The sequence below is a fragment of the Lucilia cuprina genome, chromosome 3, assembly GCF_022045245.1.
Source record: "Lucilia cuprina isolate Lc7/37 chromosome 3, ASM2204524v1, whole genome shotgun sequence".
Classification (NCBI taxonomy): Eukaryota; Metazoa; Arthropoda; class Insecta; order Diptera; family Calliphoridae; genus Lucilia; species Lucilia cuprina.
Genome location: NC_060951.1, coordinates 5,089,077 through 5,104,456, shown reverse-complemented (window position 1 = coordinate 5,104,456; position 15,380 = coordinate 5,089,077). Strand labels below are relative to the sequence as shown.

General features: G+C 20.7%; 1 protein-coding gene across 6 annotated transcripts in view; it reads right to left on the bottom strand.

Moving 5' to 3' along the window:
- Nucleotides 1-2,037: 2,037 nt before the first annotated feature.
- LOC111674923 overlaps nt 2,038-15,380 on the bottom strand; it is a 38,046-nt gene continuing 24,703 nt past the window's right edge. For 2 of the 6 annotated variants that reach the window (XM_046946740.1, XM_046946739.1), the window contains 4 exons: nt 6,124-6,300; nt 2,598-2,739; nt 2,280-2,532; nt 2,039-2,216 (listed from right to left, as the gene is read on the bottom strand). In XM_046946740.1, coding sequence (XP_046802696.1) covers nt 2,126-2,216; nt 2,280-2,532; nt 2,598-2,739; nt 6,124-6,300 — 663 coding nt within the window. In that variant the 3' untranslated portion in view covers nt 2,039-2,125. Of the gene's footprint in view, nt 2,217-2,279; nt 2,533-2,597; nt 2,740-6,123; nt 6,301-15,380 lie in introns of those variants that run through there. The other 4 variants (XM_046946741.1, XM_046946742.1, XM_046946743.1 and 1 more) reach the window with 4 other exon arrangements.

Genomic DNA, 15,380 nt, shown 5'->3' with positions numbered 1-15,380 from the left:
TCGGGGTCTTTAGGCCGAGGTCAATAAAAATTTGTCATTTAAGACTAGAATATGTGCTGAATCCAAAAATGGTTTTAGAATTGAGCTAGGTCCAATATTTCCTAAAAATTTTTGAACACAAATTTTGAACCAAATATCCCATGAAATTTCATTTTACATTAAGATTTTGCTAATTTGTGAGGTTGTTGTCTAGGCTAGCCAAAAGTGGTTTTAATAGTCAAGACAAGAATCCCCAAATGTAGAGGAAATTTAATGATGGAATGTACAAAAATGAACATGGAATCAGCCCTAAGGTCTATATTTTAATCAAAATTTCAGATTTCGTTAAAGAAAATATCTAGCAATGAACCTTAGAAACCTATGGAAACACACCTATCAACTTACCTTTTGAATGTTTAGTTTTTCTAAAAATTAAACTTTTCTTTTCATTGATTGATATTTAATAAAAACATTTCTTTATTAGTTTTATATTATATATAAATAAATAATACAAACTTATTAACTAAGACCAACACCTGTTTTGTTAAATATTTCCGCTTTATAAGCGAAATATTCTTTAAAATTATTATTATCAATTGAAATTTTCTTTTCAGATAAAATTTTATATAAAAATTTTATACTTTTTAAGAAAATTTACAATATTTGGTTTTTTCTAAACAATTTTAATTTAAAATAACTTAAATTATTAACAATAAGCTTTAGAAACCTTAAAGGTTATAAAAATATGTACTTAAATGCTAAAGAAAATGAAAAATTAAATAAATTTTTATAAAAAATTAGAAATTTTAGATATAAACACCAGCTAGATGGAAAACAAAATGTTTTGGAATTGTTTTTAAAGCTATTTTTCTTGAAAATTTCCAAATTTATAACAAAACATTTAAATATTCTGTTAAATAAAGATTAAGCGTTTTTTCCTTTTTATTAACTATTGGCAGCTTTGTTTTTTAACCGTTGTCTTCTTGTGTAACTGTCATTGAGGAATGAGTGTTGCCAATAGGTTTAACATGTGTTTGTTAAGGTGAAATGATAACAGAAGTTGAATTTTAGAAAATTTTAAGTAATTTGAAGAATTTTAAGAAATTTCGAATAGATTTTGCTTGTTTTTTGTTAAAAAACCATTTAACAATTAAAGAAAATCTTTAAAAAGGGATAATAAGCTTAATTTAAGTCCAGGTTTTCATTAAAATTAAGGTGTTAATATGCTGCTTAGATAAGTGTAAAAAATCGTGTAATCGTTGTAATAAATTACAACTTTTTGGGTTTAAATCGTTTGTTTTGAAAGGTTTTCAAACGGTTTAAAGAGTTTAGAGTAAAAAATTTTTGTTGTTAAACTTTTTTTGGTGTTTAAAACTGTGTTTGTAAAGGATTTTTTGTAAGAGCTGCTTGATTTTGTGTAAAATTATTTAGATTTTTTTTAATAAAATCATTTAAATTTGTTTTAATAGCTAAGGGTGTTATCCTGTGTTATAATTTTTATAAAAAATCCTTGAAAACTTATATTTAAATAGCAATTTTTTTTTAAATTTCAAACTTAATTTAAATGTTTTTGAAAGAAAATTGAAATACATTTTACTTAAGAACACCTTAAGAAGTTTTTTAAACTTAATTGATAAAATGTTTTCAAAATTCTTTCAGTTTGTTTTTTTAAGAAAATAAAAAAAAAAAAAAATTAAGTGTAAAAATAAAAATTAAAGTAAAAACTAAAATATTAAATGAGTATATAGAAAAATCAGTCTTAAAAACATACAAAAGAAGTGTTTTTTGTGGGGGGAGGTTTAATACCTATTAAAATGCTACTTTTCTTTAAAATTTAATAAATTTAAATAAAAATTTTAAAATTTTTTAATAAAATTTAAAATTTTCCAAAAAAAATTAAAATTTTCAAATAAAATTTAAAATTTTCAAACAAAATTGAAATTTTTAAATAAATTTTTAAGAAAAATCATTTTCTTTGTAAAAGAACTTAATGTCATTAAATTTTATTAAAAATTCTGCAAAATTTTTGTAAAAAATTCAAATCTTCTTAAAATTTTTAAAGAAAAGTAACTTTTTTTAGGATTTTTAAGAAAAATTCTTATAAATTTTGTTAATTATATTAAATTAAACTTAAATTTACTTAAAGTTAATAAACTCTACCATAGGGTAAAGTATTGGGATAATAGGGTATTAAAAATTTACTACCAAAACGTGCTGCCGATTGGGCCGATTCGCTGCTGTAAGAATAATTAAGAAAATTATTTATATTTATTAATAAATAATATAAATTTCTAGGCTACCTTGAAGAAAACATAGAATTGCACATTTCCGTTCGATGTAAACGGGCACTATTCGTGGAAATAGTACCACAACTATGCTGACCACTAGATGAAGAAGTTCTTCGTCGTGATCTTATTAATGAAGTAACAGCCACTATAACAGCCACAAGAAATATTAAACCTAATATACAAAATGATAAAGCCAATTTGGATACCGATAAACATAAAGTACCATCATTTACCAGGGGCCTCACATAAGGCGGATATTCTTCTACTAATTAAAACAAAAAAGGAAAAAAAATAATTATTTTATTAAATTAACATTTTATTTAACAATACCTGTCATATTATGACGTCGATCATAACGTAAACGATCTACTTCAATTTGTGGCGCCGTCACTGCTAACGAATTAAACACTTCAATGCGTGCCAAGTGTTTTTCAGAGCTTAACACTAGTTTTTCACTGGTGCGGCAATTTATCTGGAAGTAATTGTAATAAAAAATTATAATTTAATAAAAAAAAACAATAATTAAATAATGATTTTAAGGAATTTTTCCTAATAAAAAAAGCAAAACAATGAAAACACACTAATATCTGTAAAAAAAGTTAAACAAAAAAACCCGTTAGAAATGACATGAGAATGAAACATTAATATGGCATCCTTATCAATAGCAATAGAATAAGTAATGAAAATGAAGGAAAACACGATAGACTGTCAGCTGAAAAATGTAAACAAAAAAGACTTAAGACATAAACTTACATATGTTTGTAAATAATATTAAAGACACAAAAAAGACAGATTTACAATTGAGAAATGTAAAAAAAAAACAAAGATTTAAGACACGATTTTGTGTTTTTTATAGGAAAAAACTAAGAGAACAAAATATGAAAATGTTAAAAGAAACTTTAACATGAATGGAATAGTATAAAGTTATAAAAAAAAAGATTAAGGAAGAGCAACACTTAGAAAATTTTCTCTAGAAAAAGTGTTATACACAAAATTTCTATAGAAAACTGTTAGAAAGAAAAGTTTTTTTATGAAAAAATTTGTTAAACTTGTTAAAAATAATATTTTATATAAAATCAGTAACATCAGTTGTTTTTAAGAAAAACTGTTATACAGAAAGTATTCTCTATGAGAAACTGATAATTTTTTTTATAGAAAAAATAGTTTTTCTAGAAAAATTTCTTCAGAAAAAACTGTTATACAGATGATTTTTTTTAGAGAAAAAACTATTATACAAGAAAAATTCTTTAAAAAAATGGTTCTACTGAAAATTTTACAAAAAAAACTTTTATATTTAAACTTTTTTTATAAAAACTGTTATACTAGTATATATTATATTCAAAATACTGTTATAATAGAAATTTTCTATAGAAAAAACATTTATACTAAAACTTTTTAAAATAAAATAGTAAATTTTGTTTTGAAAAACTGTTATATTGACAATTTTATAATAAATTGACAGTTATACTAATAATTTTCTTTAGAAAAACTGTTATACCGAAAATTTTCTTTAGAAAAAATGTTATACAGACACTATTATACAAGAACAGTTCTTTACAAAAGCAACGCTACAAATAATTTAAAAAAAAACTGTTATACTAAAACTTTTTTTTATAAAAACTGTTATACTGATATATATTATATTGAAATTACTGTTATAATTGAAATTTTCTAAAGAAAAAGCTGTTATACTAAAAGTTTTTGTCATAAAATAGAAAATTTTCTTTTGAAAAACTTTTCTATTACAAATTTTTTAAAAAATACACTGTTATACTAATATTTTTCTATAGAAAAACTGTAATATAGAAAATTTTCTGTAGAAAAACTGTTATACAGATAATTTTTTTAGAGAAAAAACTATTATACAAGAAAAATTGTTTACAAAAGCGGCGCCAAAAATAATTTTCTAAAAAAACTGTTATACTGAAACTTTGTATACAGAAACTGTTATACAGATATATATTGTATTAAATATAATGTTATAATGGAAATTTTCTATAGAAAAAGTTGTTATACTAAAAGTTTTTATCATAAAATATAACATTTTCTTTTGAAAATTGAATTTTTATGGAAAAAACTGTTATACAGAAAATTTCTTGAGAAGAACTTATATACTGATGTTAATAACTGTTATACTTATAGTTTTCTATAGAAAAAACTGTTATTTGGAAAAATTTCTTTAAAAAAAAAACTGTTTTACAGAAAATTTTCTTGAGGGACACTCTTATACTGATATTTTTCTGTAGAATAAACTGTTATATAGAAAATTTTCTTTAGAAAAACTGTAATACTGATATTTTTCTATTGAATAAACTGTTATACAGAAAATTTCCTTTAGAAATATTGTAATAGTGATATTTTTATATAGAATAAACTGTTATACAGAAAATTTACTTAAGAAATACTCTAATGCAGATACTTTTCTATAGAATAAACTGTTATACAGAAAATTTTCTTTAAAAAAACTCTAATACATATATTTTTGTATAGACTAAACTGTTATACAGAAAATTTCCTTCAGATAAACTGTAATAGTGATATTTTTCTATAGAATAAACTGTTATACAGAAAATTTTCTTAAAAAACTTTAATATATATTGTAATTGTGATACTTTTCTATAGAATAAACTGTTATACAGAAAATTTCCTTTAGAAAAACTCTAATGAAGATACTTTTCTATAGAATAAACTGTTATACAAAAAATTTCCTTTAGAAAAACTCTAATGCAGATACTTTTCTATAGAATAAACTGTTATACAGAAAATTTACTTTAGAAATACTCTATAGCAAATACTTTTCTATAGACTAAACTGTTATACAGAAAATTTCCCTTAGAAATATAGAAATAGTTATATTATTCTATAGAATAAACTGTTATACAGAAAATTTCCCTTAGAAATAAATAAATAGTGATATTTTTCTATAGAATAAACTGTTATACAGATAATTTACTTTAGAAAAACTGTAATACTGATATTTTTCTGTAGAATAAACTGTTATATAGAAAATTTCTTTTAGAAAAACTCTAATACTGATATTTTTCTATAGAATAAACTATTATACAGAAAAATTTCTTTAGAAAAGCTCTAATACTGATATTTTTCTATTGAATAAAACTGTTATACAGAACATTTTTTTTTTACAAAAACTATTGTCTACCGAAAATTCTTTATTTAAAAACTGTTATACATATAATTTTGTATGTTCTATGGAATATTTTATTAGAAAATTTTCTTTAAAAAAGTGTTATACAGGAAATTTTCTTTAGAAAAAACTGTTACACAGAAAATTTTCTTTAGAAAACTGTTATATAGAAAATTTTCTTTACAAAAATGTTATATTGAAGAGTTTCTATAGAAAGAAATAGTCTATAGTAACTTTTTTTAGAAAAAACTGTTATATAAAGAGTTTTCTACTGCAAGTTCTTATATTCTATAAAAAAAACTCTTATACTTTTAGATATTACATGTTTTTAAACCTTTTCTAACGCATTTTTTAATTTAATTTTTTTCTTTCAACTAATTAATCAACTAAATGCTTCAGTTAATTTAAGAGCATTAACTTTATGATTATTTTATTTGGCCAAATAAATGTGTTTTATTTCATTTAAACTAATTAACGCTTTGCTGATTTCTTTATTTTTTTAAAGAAGAAACACTTGCAATATCATTTATTTCGAATCGATTACAAAATACAAATGTTTACATTAAAATAACGTGTGTAACATCTGTTTTTTTTTTTTCATTGTTGCAAACAACATGATAATGCATTTTCTTTTTATGCAAACAATTGTTAATTTCTTAATAATTTATGTTGTATTTTCATATTCATTGTGCAATTGCACTATGTACTTACATTTGGACAATGTCCTTTACATAATTGCACCCCACAGCTAACATGCAAACGTTCACGATCGGGAAACTTGAAAGCAGGAAAGGTAGCGGTATAGGTTTTCTCTATTAAATCATCTTCATTGTGTTTAGACCAACCCTCTTCTAAAGGTTTGGAATGGGTGTGTAAGGCGGGCATGACCTGCAAAAAGATAAGTTAAAAATAAAGTTAATTTTATTAAAATTTCTAAAAAAAGAAAAAAAAAATTTACGGATTTTTTTTTATCAAATGCTTATTTATTTGGTATTTATTTAATAATTTATATTAATTTATTACATTTTTAGTTAATTTTGTATTTTATTTAATAATTTCTATTAAATTTTTACATTTTTAATTCAAATTCTATAAAAAATTACCCCTTAATCAAAAGGTAAACAAACATGACTTAAGAAACAAACTTTAATATGGCATCCTCTTTCTCTTGTAGTAAAAAAGGAAAACAACAACAATAGACTTAATACATAAGCAAGCATGATGTTGTGACTTAACGATAGAGTAAAGAAAAAAAAGTAAACAAAAAAGACTTAAGACATAAACTTTTACAGGCAATGGAAACTTTATGAAATGGAAACATTATATTAACATGTGTTGTTGTTGCTGCTTGATAGAAAAGGTAAACAAAAAAGACTTAAGACATAAACTTAGAATACTGACAGAATCTTCATTATTCGTTAATTTTAAAACTCGAGTAAAACTAGGAAAAGTAAATGTTTTTAAATGATTTTCTATGTTTTCTATTTAAAACTGTTATAATTATAATTAATAATAAGGAAAAAGTGTTATATTTATAATTCTTTATTTTAAAAATTGTTATACAGAAGATTTTCTTCAGAAAAACAGACTGTTATACTTATATTTTTTACAAAAACTGTTATACTTTAAATTTTTATATGAAAAACTGTAATACTTATTATTCTCTATTTCAAAAACTGTTATACTTTTAATTCTCTATTTCGAAAACTTTTATACTTTAAATTTTTATAGGAAAAACTGTTATACTTGTAATTTTCTATTTTAAAAACCATTATACAAACTGTTATACTTATAATTTTTATAGGAAAAACTGTTATACTTATTATTCTCTATTTCAAAAACTGTTATACAAAAAATATTCAATACAAAAACTGTTATACAGAAAATTTCTTTACAAAAACTGTTATACTTTGAATTTTTATAGGAATAAACTCTTATACTTGTAATTTTCTATTTTAAAAACTGTTATACTTATATTTCTTATAGCAAATACTTATTTTTCTCTATTTTAAAAACTGTTATACTTGTAATTTTCTATTTTAAAAACTGTTATACAAACTGTTATACTTAGATTCTATATTGGAAAAACTGTTATACTTATAATTCTCTATTTTAAAAACTGTTGTACAGAAAATTTCCTTTACAAAAACTGTTATACTTTAAATTTTTATAGGAAAAACTGTTTTACTTGTAATTTTCTATTTTAAACACTGTTATACGAACTGTTATACTTAGATTTTATATTGGAAAAACTGTTATACTTATAATTCACTATTTTAAAAACTGTTATACAGAAATTTGTCTCTAGAAAAACAGTAATAATTATATTATTTATAGAAAAAACTGTTATACTTATAATTCTCTAATTTAAAAACTGTTGTACAGAAAATTTTCTTTAAAAAAGTGTTATACAAAGACTTCTCCTTAGAAAAAACAACTATACTTATAATTTTTTAAAGGAAAAAGTGTTGTACAAACTATTTTCTAAAAAAAAACTGTTATATAAACAATTTTCTTAAAAAAAAAAACTGTTGTACAAACAATTTTTATGTAAAAAACTGTTATATTTATGATTTATTATAAAAAAATCCGTTATTTAAAAAAAATTTGTGGAAAACTGTTATACAAAGTATTTTTTATAGAATAAATTGTTATATTTGAATTTTTCTATAGAAATAACTGTTATACTGATCATTTTCTACAGAAAAACTGTTATACAGATAATTTTCTTTAGAAATAAGTGTAGAAAATGATCAGCATTTTCTACAGAAAAACTCGAAGTGATAGTTTTCTATAGAAAAAACTGTTATACTGAAAGTTTTTTTTTTTGGAAAAACTGTTATACAAAAAGTTTTTTATTAGAAAAACTGTTATACATGAAGTATTTGTAGAAAAAACTTTTATGTGTAAAATTTGTTACAGAAAAAAACTGTTATACTGAAATTTTTTTAAAAACAAACTGTTATACTAGCAATGTTCTAGAGAAAAAAACAGTTATAAAGAAATTTTCTTTAGAAAAAGAAATATATTAATCGTAATTATGAACTTTAAAGCCGGGTTCAGTTGTATGGGGCCAAGATGAAATAAAATGGACCGATGTTAACTATTTTCAATAGGCTTCGTCTACAGTACCATAAAAGATTGTGTGCCAGATTTCATTGAATTATCTCCAAAATTGTGATCTGTAGTTTGATTACAATGTTTACAAGCTCTATTGGGGAGTAATGTTGTATAGGGGCTAGGTGAAATAATGGACCTATGTTAACTATTTTCAATAGGCTTCGTCTATGTGGTACCATAAATGATCATGTGGCAAATTTCATTGAATTATCTCCAAAATTGTGATCTGTAGTTTGATTACAAGGTTTACAAGCTCTATTGGGGGGTTCAGTTGTATGGGGCCTAGGTGAAATAAGGGACCGATGTTAAATATTTTCAATAGGCTTCGCCTACAGTACCATAAAAGATCATGTGCCAAATTTCATTGCATCATCTCCAAAATTGTGATCTGTAGTTTGATTACAAGGTTTACAAGCTCTATTCGGGGGTACAGGTGTATAGAGGCCAGGTGAAATAATGGACCGATGTTAAGCATTTTCAATAGGGTTCGTCCCTGAGGCAATAGAATGTCATGTACCAAATTTCATTGAATTATCTTCAAAATTGCGATCTGTAGTTTGATTACAAAGTTTGCATGGACAGACGGACATAGCTAGTCTGTCCGTCCCTCCATGCAAACCTTGTAATCAAACTACAGATCGCAATTTTGAAGATAATTCAAAAAATGATTCTGAGCCGATTGAGTGGGTATAAGACCAATATTATTATGCGTTACAAACATCAGCACAAACCCAATATATCCTCCCCACTAAAGTGGTGTAGGGTATAATCATTGTTAAAAGAACTACTTGTAGAAGCGTTCCGAAGAACGAAACTAGAACGAGTTTCTGGCTAAAATCATGTGTTTTAAAACTAGTTGTAGAACTAATACAATTTTTCATGGAATTTCTTTTTTAAAAAAAGTAATTTTAATTAACAATTATTAAGTTGTTAATAACTTATTTGATTTTCAAACATATTTCTTATTAACAACTTCCGTTTTAATGTATAACATCATAACTTATTTGTCAAACATTTAATAACAATTCATAGTTATGACGGAAATATGTTTATAAAAGTTAAATGTTTTATTATGTTTTTTTTTTTTTTTTGCTAAAATTATAACAACAATAAAATAATATGAATCTTCTTTGTTTTTGCCACAAACAGTACACAGACATGATTAACAATTACATCGTAAAAACAATCTATAGTGAGAAAAATTCACATAAAACCCTTTTTTTATCATTAATAAGATTTCTGTATAAATTTCTCAGATTTTGATTGCTATGAAACAAGATAAAGATAAAAAACACACGCAGCTTAGGTTTTTTTTTTGTGAGGGGGAGGTCTTATGGATATTTCACCGAACAATCTTAATGATGTGTGGTAATAATGTATACCACGCGTAATAATAAATTATAAACTATTCATTGTCACATATACACCATATATGTTAATACACACATACATATGTTTGTATGTAATAGCAATCAACTTTTGTAACTTTAGTTTTCATGGTAAAAAAAGAGCAAACAAGAGAAAGAAAAAAAAAGTACAAAAAAAAACAGTATTATGTTAGCAAAACATTGAACTTGACATCAACACTACTTTTTTATATTATTATATAGTATTATTTACAGTTTTATATTTTTTGCAATTTGTTTTTGTTGTTACTAAATATAAACAACTAAAAAGGATGGTAAACTAATATGTATGAGGTAATTTAATATAAATATATTACATATTTTATACAGATTTTATTGTATTTTAAGAAAATAGCAAAAAGTAGTAAAAAAATTAATTTTTTAAAAAAGTAGTAAAAAAGTACTTTTTTCAAAAAGTAGTAAAAATTTAAAAAAATGATAGCTAAGTTCATTTTAAACAAATTTAAAGAGATCTCATACATTTTTATACAATTTTAAAAAAAGTAGTAAAAAAGTACTTTTTTCAAAAAGTAGTAAAAATTTATAAAAATCATAGCTAAGTTTATTTTAAACAAATTTAAAGAGATTTCATACATTTTTATACAATTTTAAAAAAGTAGTAGAAAAGTACTTTTTTAAAAAAGTAGCAAAATATCACCAAAATTTCTAATTATTGTTTATAAATGATTTTTTTTTTAACAAACTACAGTGAAAATTTTACTTTTTACTTCAATTTAGGAAAATTTAAAAAAAAGTAGTAGAAAAGTACTTTTTTAAAAAAGTAGTAAAAAATAACAAACATTTTCTAATTATTGCTTATAAATGTTTTTTTTTTAAGAAACTAAAACAAAAACTTTACTTTTCACTTCAATTTAGGAAAATTTAAAAAAAGTAGTAGAAAAGTACTTTTTTCAAAAAGTAGCAAAAAATTAAAAAAAATCTATAATTATTGCTTATAAATGATTTTTTTAAGAAACTAAAGCGAAAACTTTACTTTTTACTTCAATTTAGGAAAATTTAAAAAAAGTAGTAGAAAAGTACTTTTTTCAAAAAGTAGTAAAAAATAACAAAATTTTTCTAATTATTGCTTATAAATGATTTTTTTTTTCAAGAAACTACATCAAAAATTTAAATTTTTTCTAAATTTTAGGAATATTTAAAAAAGTAGTAGAAAAGTACTTTTTTTTAAAAAGTAGCAAAAAATTGCAAAAATCTATAAATATTAGTTATAAATGATTTATTTTAACAAACTACAGCAAAAATTTTAATTTTTATTTAATTTTAAGAAAATTTTAAAAAAGTAGTAGAAAAGTACTTTTTTAAAAAAGTAAAAAGAAAAAATACAAAAATTCTTATTATTGTTTAAAAATGTTTTATTTTAAGAAACTACAGCGAATATTTTACTTTTTACTTTAATTTAGAAAAATTTAAAAAAAGTAGTAGAAAAGTACTTTTTTCAAAATGTAGCAAAAAATTACAAAAAAAATTTCTAATTATTGGTTATAAATGTTTTTTTAATAAACTAAAGCAAAAACTTTATTTTTTACTTTAATTTATAAAAATTTTAAAAAAGTAGTAGAAAAGTACTTTTTTTAAAAAGTAGCAAAAAATTGCAAAAATCTATAAATATTGGTTATAAATGATTTATTTTAACAAACTACAACAAAAATTTTAATTTTTATTTAATTTTAAGAAAATTTAAAAAAAGTAGTAGAAAAGTACTTTTTTAAAAAAGTAGCAAAAAATTGCAAAAATTTCTAATTATTGGTTATAATTGATATTTTTTAAAAAACTACAGCAAAAAAATTTACTTTTTACTTTAATTTAGGAAAATTTAAAAAAGTAGTTGAAAAGTACTTTTTCAAAAAAGTGCTCAAATAAACAAAATTTCACAATTTTTTATTAACATTAGTCAATTCATATAAACTGTATTGAAATTCTTCATATTTTACCTAACTTTTACACAATTTTAAAAAAAAGTAGTAGAAAAGTACTTTTTCAAAAAAGTGCTCAAATATACAAAATTGTACAATTTTGTATTGATATTAGTCAATTTATATAAACTTTATTAAAATTTTTAATATTTCATCAACTTTTATACAATTAAAAAAAAGTAGTAGAAAAGTACTTTTTCAAAAAGTAGTAAAAATTTCAAAAATTATGTAACTTTTGATTATAAACAACTTTTATTTAAAAACTAAACAAAAAATTTACATTTTTCTTATATTTTTATGTAAATTTTAAAAAGTAGTAGAAAAGTACTTTTTTTAAAAAAGAGGTTAAAAAGATACAAAATTTTATCGTTTTTCGTTTTTTCGTTTTATTAATTAATTAATTAAAAAACTTTGTCAAAATTCTTCAGTTTTAATACATTTTTAGAAAAATTTGCAAAAAGTAGTAGAAAAGTACTTTTTGAAAAAAGTAGCTATAATGTGAAAAAATTTATGAATTTTGATTAAAAAACATTTAAGCTGTTTAACTATATACAAATTTTTCATGTTTACTACCTTTTTATGTAAATTTCAAAAAGTAGTAGAAAAGTACTTTTTCAAAAATAGTAGCAAAAAACTTAAATATTAATTTTTTTAATTATAATACGTTTGTAATAAGAAACTATATTAAAATTCTTTATTTTTACTACGTTTTTATGAAATTTGTAAATAGTAGTAAAAAAGTACTTTTTTTTTAAAAAGTACCAAATATAACGAAATTATATAGTTTACGGTTTATAATTAATTTTATTAAAAAAAACTTTGTTAAAATTCTTAATTTTTAATACATTTTTAGAAAATTTTGCAAAAAGTAGTAGAAAAGTACTTTTTGAAAAAAAGTGGCAAAGATGTAAAAAAATTGTATAAATTTTGTTTATAAAACACTTTTGCAGAATAATTTTATAAAAAATTTAATTTTTCTTTTTTAGGAAACTTGTAGTAGTAAAGTAGAAAAGTAGTAAAAAAAGTACTTTTTTTAAAAAGTAACAAAAATTACAATAATATATTGCAGTTTTTAATTATAATACATTTGTTTTAAAAAACTGAATTAAATTTTTTTATATTTACTACTTTTTTTATGAAATTTATAAAAAGTAGTAGAAAAGTACTTTTTTCAAAAAGTAGTAAAAATGATAAAAATTTTATGATTTTTGTTTTTAATCTATTTGTATTAACAAATTATACAAAATTGTATCATTTTTAGTACAATTTTAGAAAAATTTTCAAAAAGTAGTAGAAAAGTACTTTTTTAAAAAAGTTTTAAAAATTCTAAATTTTTATGAATTTTCTTAAATACTTTACTTTTATGTGAAGAATTTGTGAAGATTTTTTAATTTTTACTACTTTTTTTTATTGAATTTGCAAAAAGTAGTAGAAAAGTACTTTTTTTTTAAATTGCACAAAATTTAATTTTAAATAGTAGAAAAGTACTTTTTCCAAAAAGTAGTAAAAAATAACAAAATTTTTCTAATTATTGCTTATAAATGATTTTTTTTTTCAAGAAACTACATCAAAAATTTAAATTTTTTCTAAATTTTAGGAATATTTAAAAAAGTAGTAGAAAAGTACTTTTTTTAAAAAGTAGCAAAAAATTGCAAAAATCTATAAATATTGGTTATAAATGATTTATTTTAACAAACTACAACAAAAATTTTAATTTTTATTTAATTTTAAGAAAATTTTAAAAAAGTAGTAGAAAAGTACTTTTTTAAAAAAAGTAAAAAGAAAAAATACAAAAATTCTTATTATTGTTTAAAAATGTTTTATTTTAAGAAACTACAGCGAAAATTTTACTTTTTACTTCAATTTAGGAAAATTTAAAAAAAGTAGTAGAAAAGTACTTTTTTCAAAATGTAGCAAAAAATTGCAAAAATTTCTAATTATTAGTTATAAATGATTTTTTTTTACAAAACTACAGCAAAAAAAAAATTATATTTTCTAAATTTTAAGAAAATTTAAAAAAAGTAGTAGTAAAAAGTACTTTTTTTTAAGAAAGTAGCAAAAACTTTCTAAAACTTATAATTATTGTTTATAATTGATTTTTTTTTTTTAACAAACTACAGCGAAATTTTATTTTTTTTTTTTAATTTAAGAAAATTTTAAAAAAAGTAGTAGAAAAGTACTTTTTTAAAAAAGTAGCAAAAAATTGCAAAAATTTCTAATTATTGGTTATAAGTGATATTTTTTAAAAAACTACAGCAAAAAAATTTACTTTTTACTTTAATTTAGGAAAGTTTAAAAAAGTAGTAGAAAAGTACTTTTTCAAAAAAGTGCTCAAATAAACAAAATTTCACAATTTTTTATTAACATTATTCAATTCATATAAACTATATTGAAATTCTTCATATTTTATCCAACTTTTACACAATTTTAAAAAAAGTAGTAGAAAAGTACTTTTTTAAAAAGTGTTCAAATATACAAAATTGTACAATTTTGTATTGATATTAGTGAAGTTATATAAACTTTATTAAAATTTTTAATATTTCATCAACTTTTATACAATTAAAAAAAAGTAGTAGAAAAGTACTTTTTCAAAAAGTAGTAAAAATTTCAAAAATTATGTAATGTTTTATTATAAACAACTTTTATTTAAAAACTAAACAAAAAATTTAAATTTTTCTTATATTTTTATGTAAATTTTAAAAAGTAGTAGAAAAGTACTTTTTTAAAAAAGAGGTTAAAAAGATACAAAATTATATCGTTTTTCGTTTATAATTAATTTTAATTAAAAAACTTTGTCAAAATTCTTCAGTTTTAATACATTTTTAGAAAAATTTGCAAAAAGTAGTAGAAAAGTACTTTTTGAAAAAAGTAGCTATAATGTGAAAAAATTTATGAATTTTGATTAAAAACATTTAAGCTGTTTAACTATATACAAATTTTTCATGTTTACTACCTTTTTATGTAAATTTCAAAAAGTAGTAGAAAAGTACTTTTTCAAAAATAGTAGCAAAAAACTTTAAATATTAATTTTTTTAATTATAATACGTTTGTAATAAGAAACTATATTAAAATTCTTTATTTTTACTACGTTTTTATGAAATTTGTAAATAGTAGTAAAAAAGTACTTTTTTTTTAAAAAAGTACCAAATATAACGAAATTATATAGTTTACGGTTTATAATTAATTTTATTAAAAAAAACTTTGTTAAAATTCTTAATTTTTAATACATTTTTAGAAAATTTTGCAAAAAGTAGTAGAAAAGTACTTTTTGAAAAAAAGTGGCAAAGATGTAAAAAAATTGTATAAATTTTGTTTATAAAACACTTTTGCAGAATAATTTTATAAAAAATTTAATTTTTCTTTTTTAGGAAACTTGTAGTAGTAAAGTAGAAAAGTAGTAAAAAAAGTACTTTTTTTAAAAAGTAACAAAAATTACAATAATATATTGCAGTTTTTAATTATAATACATTTGTTTTAAAAAACTGAATTAAATTTTTTTATATTTACT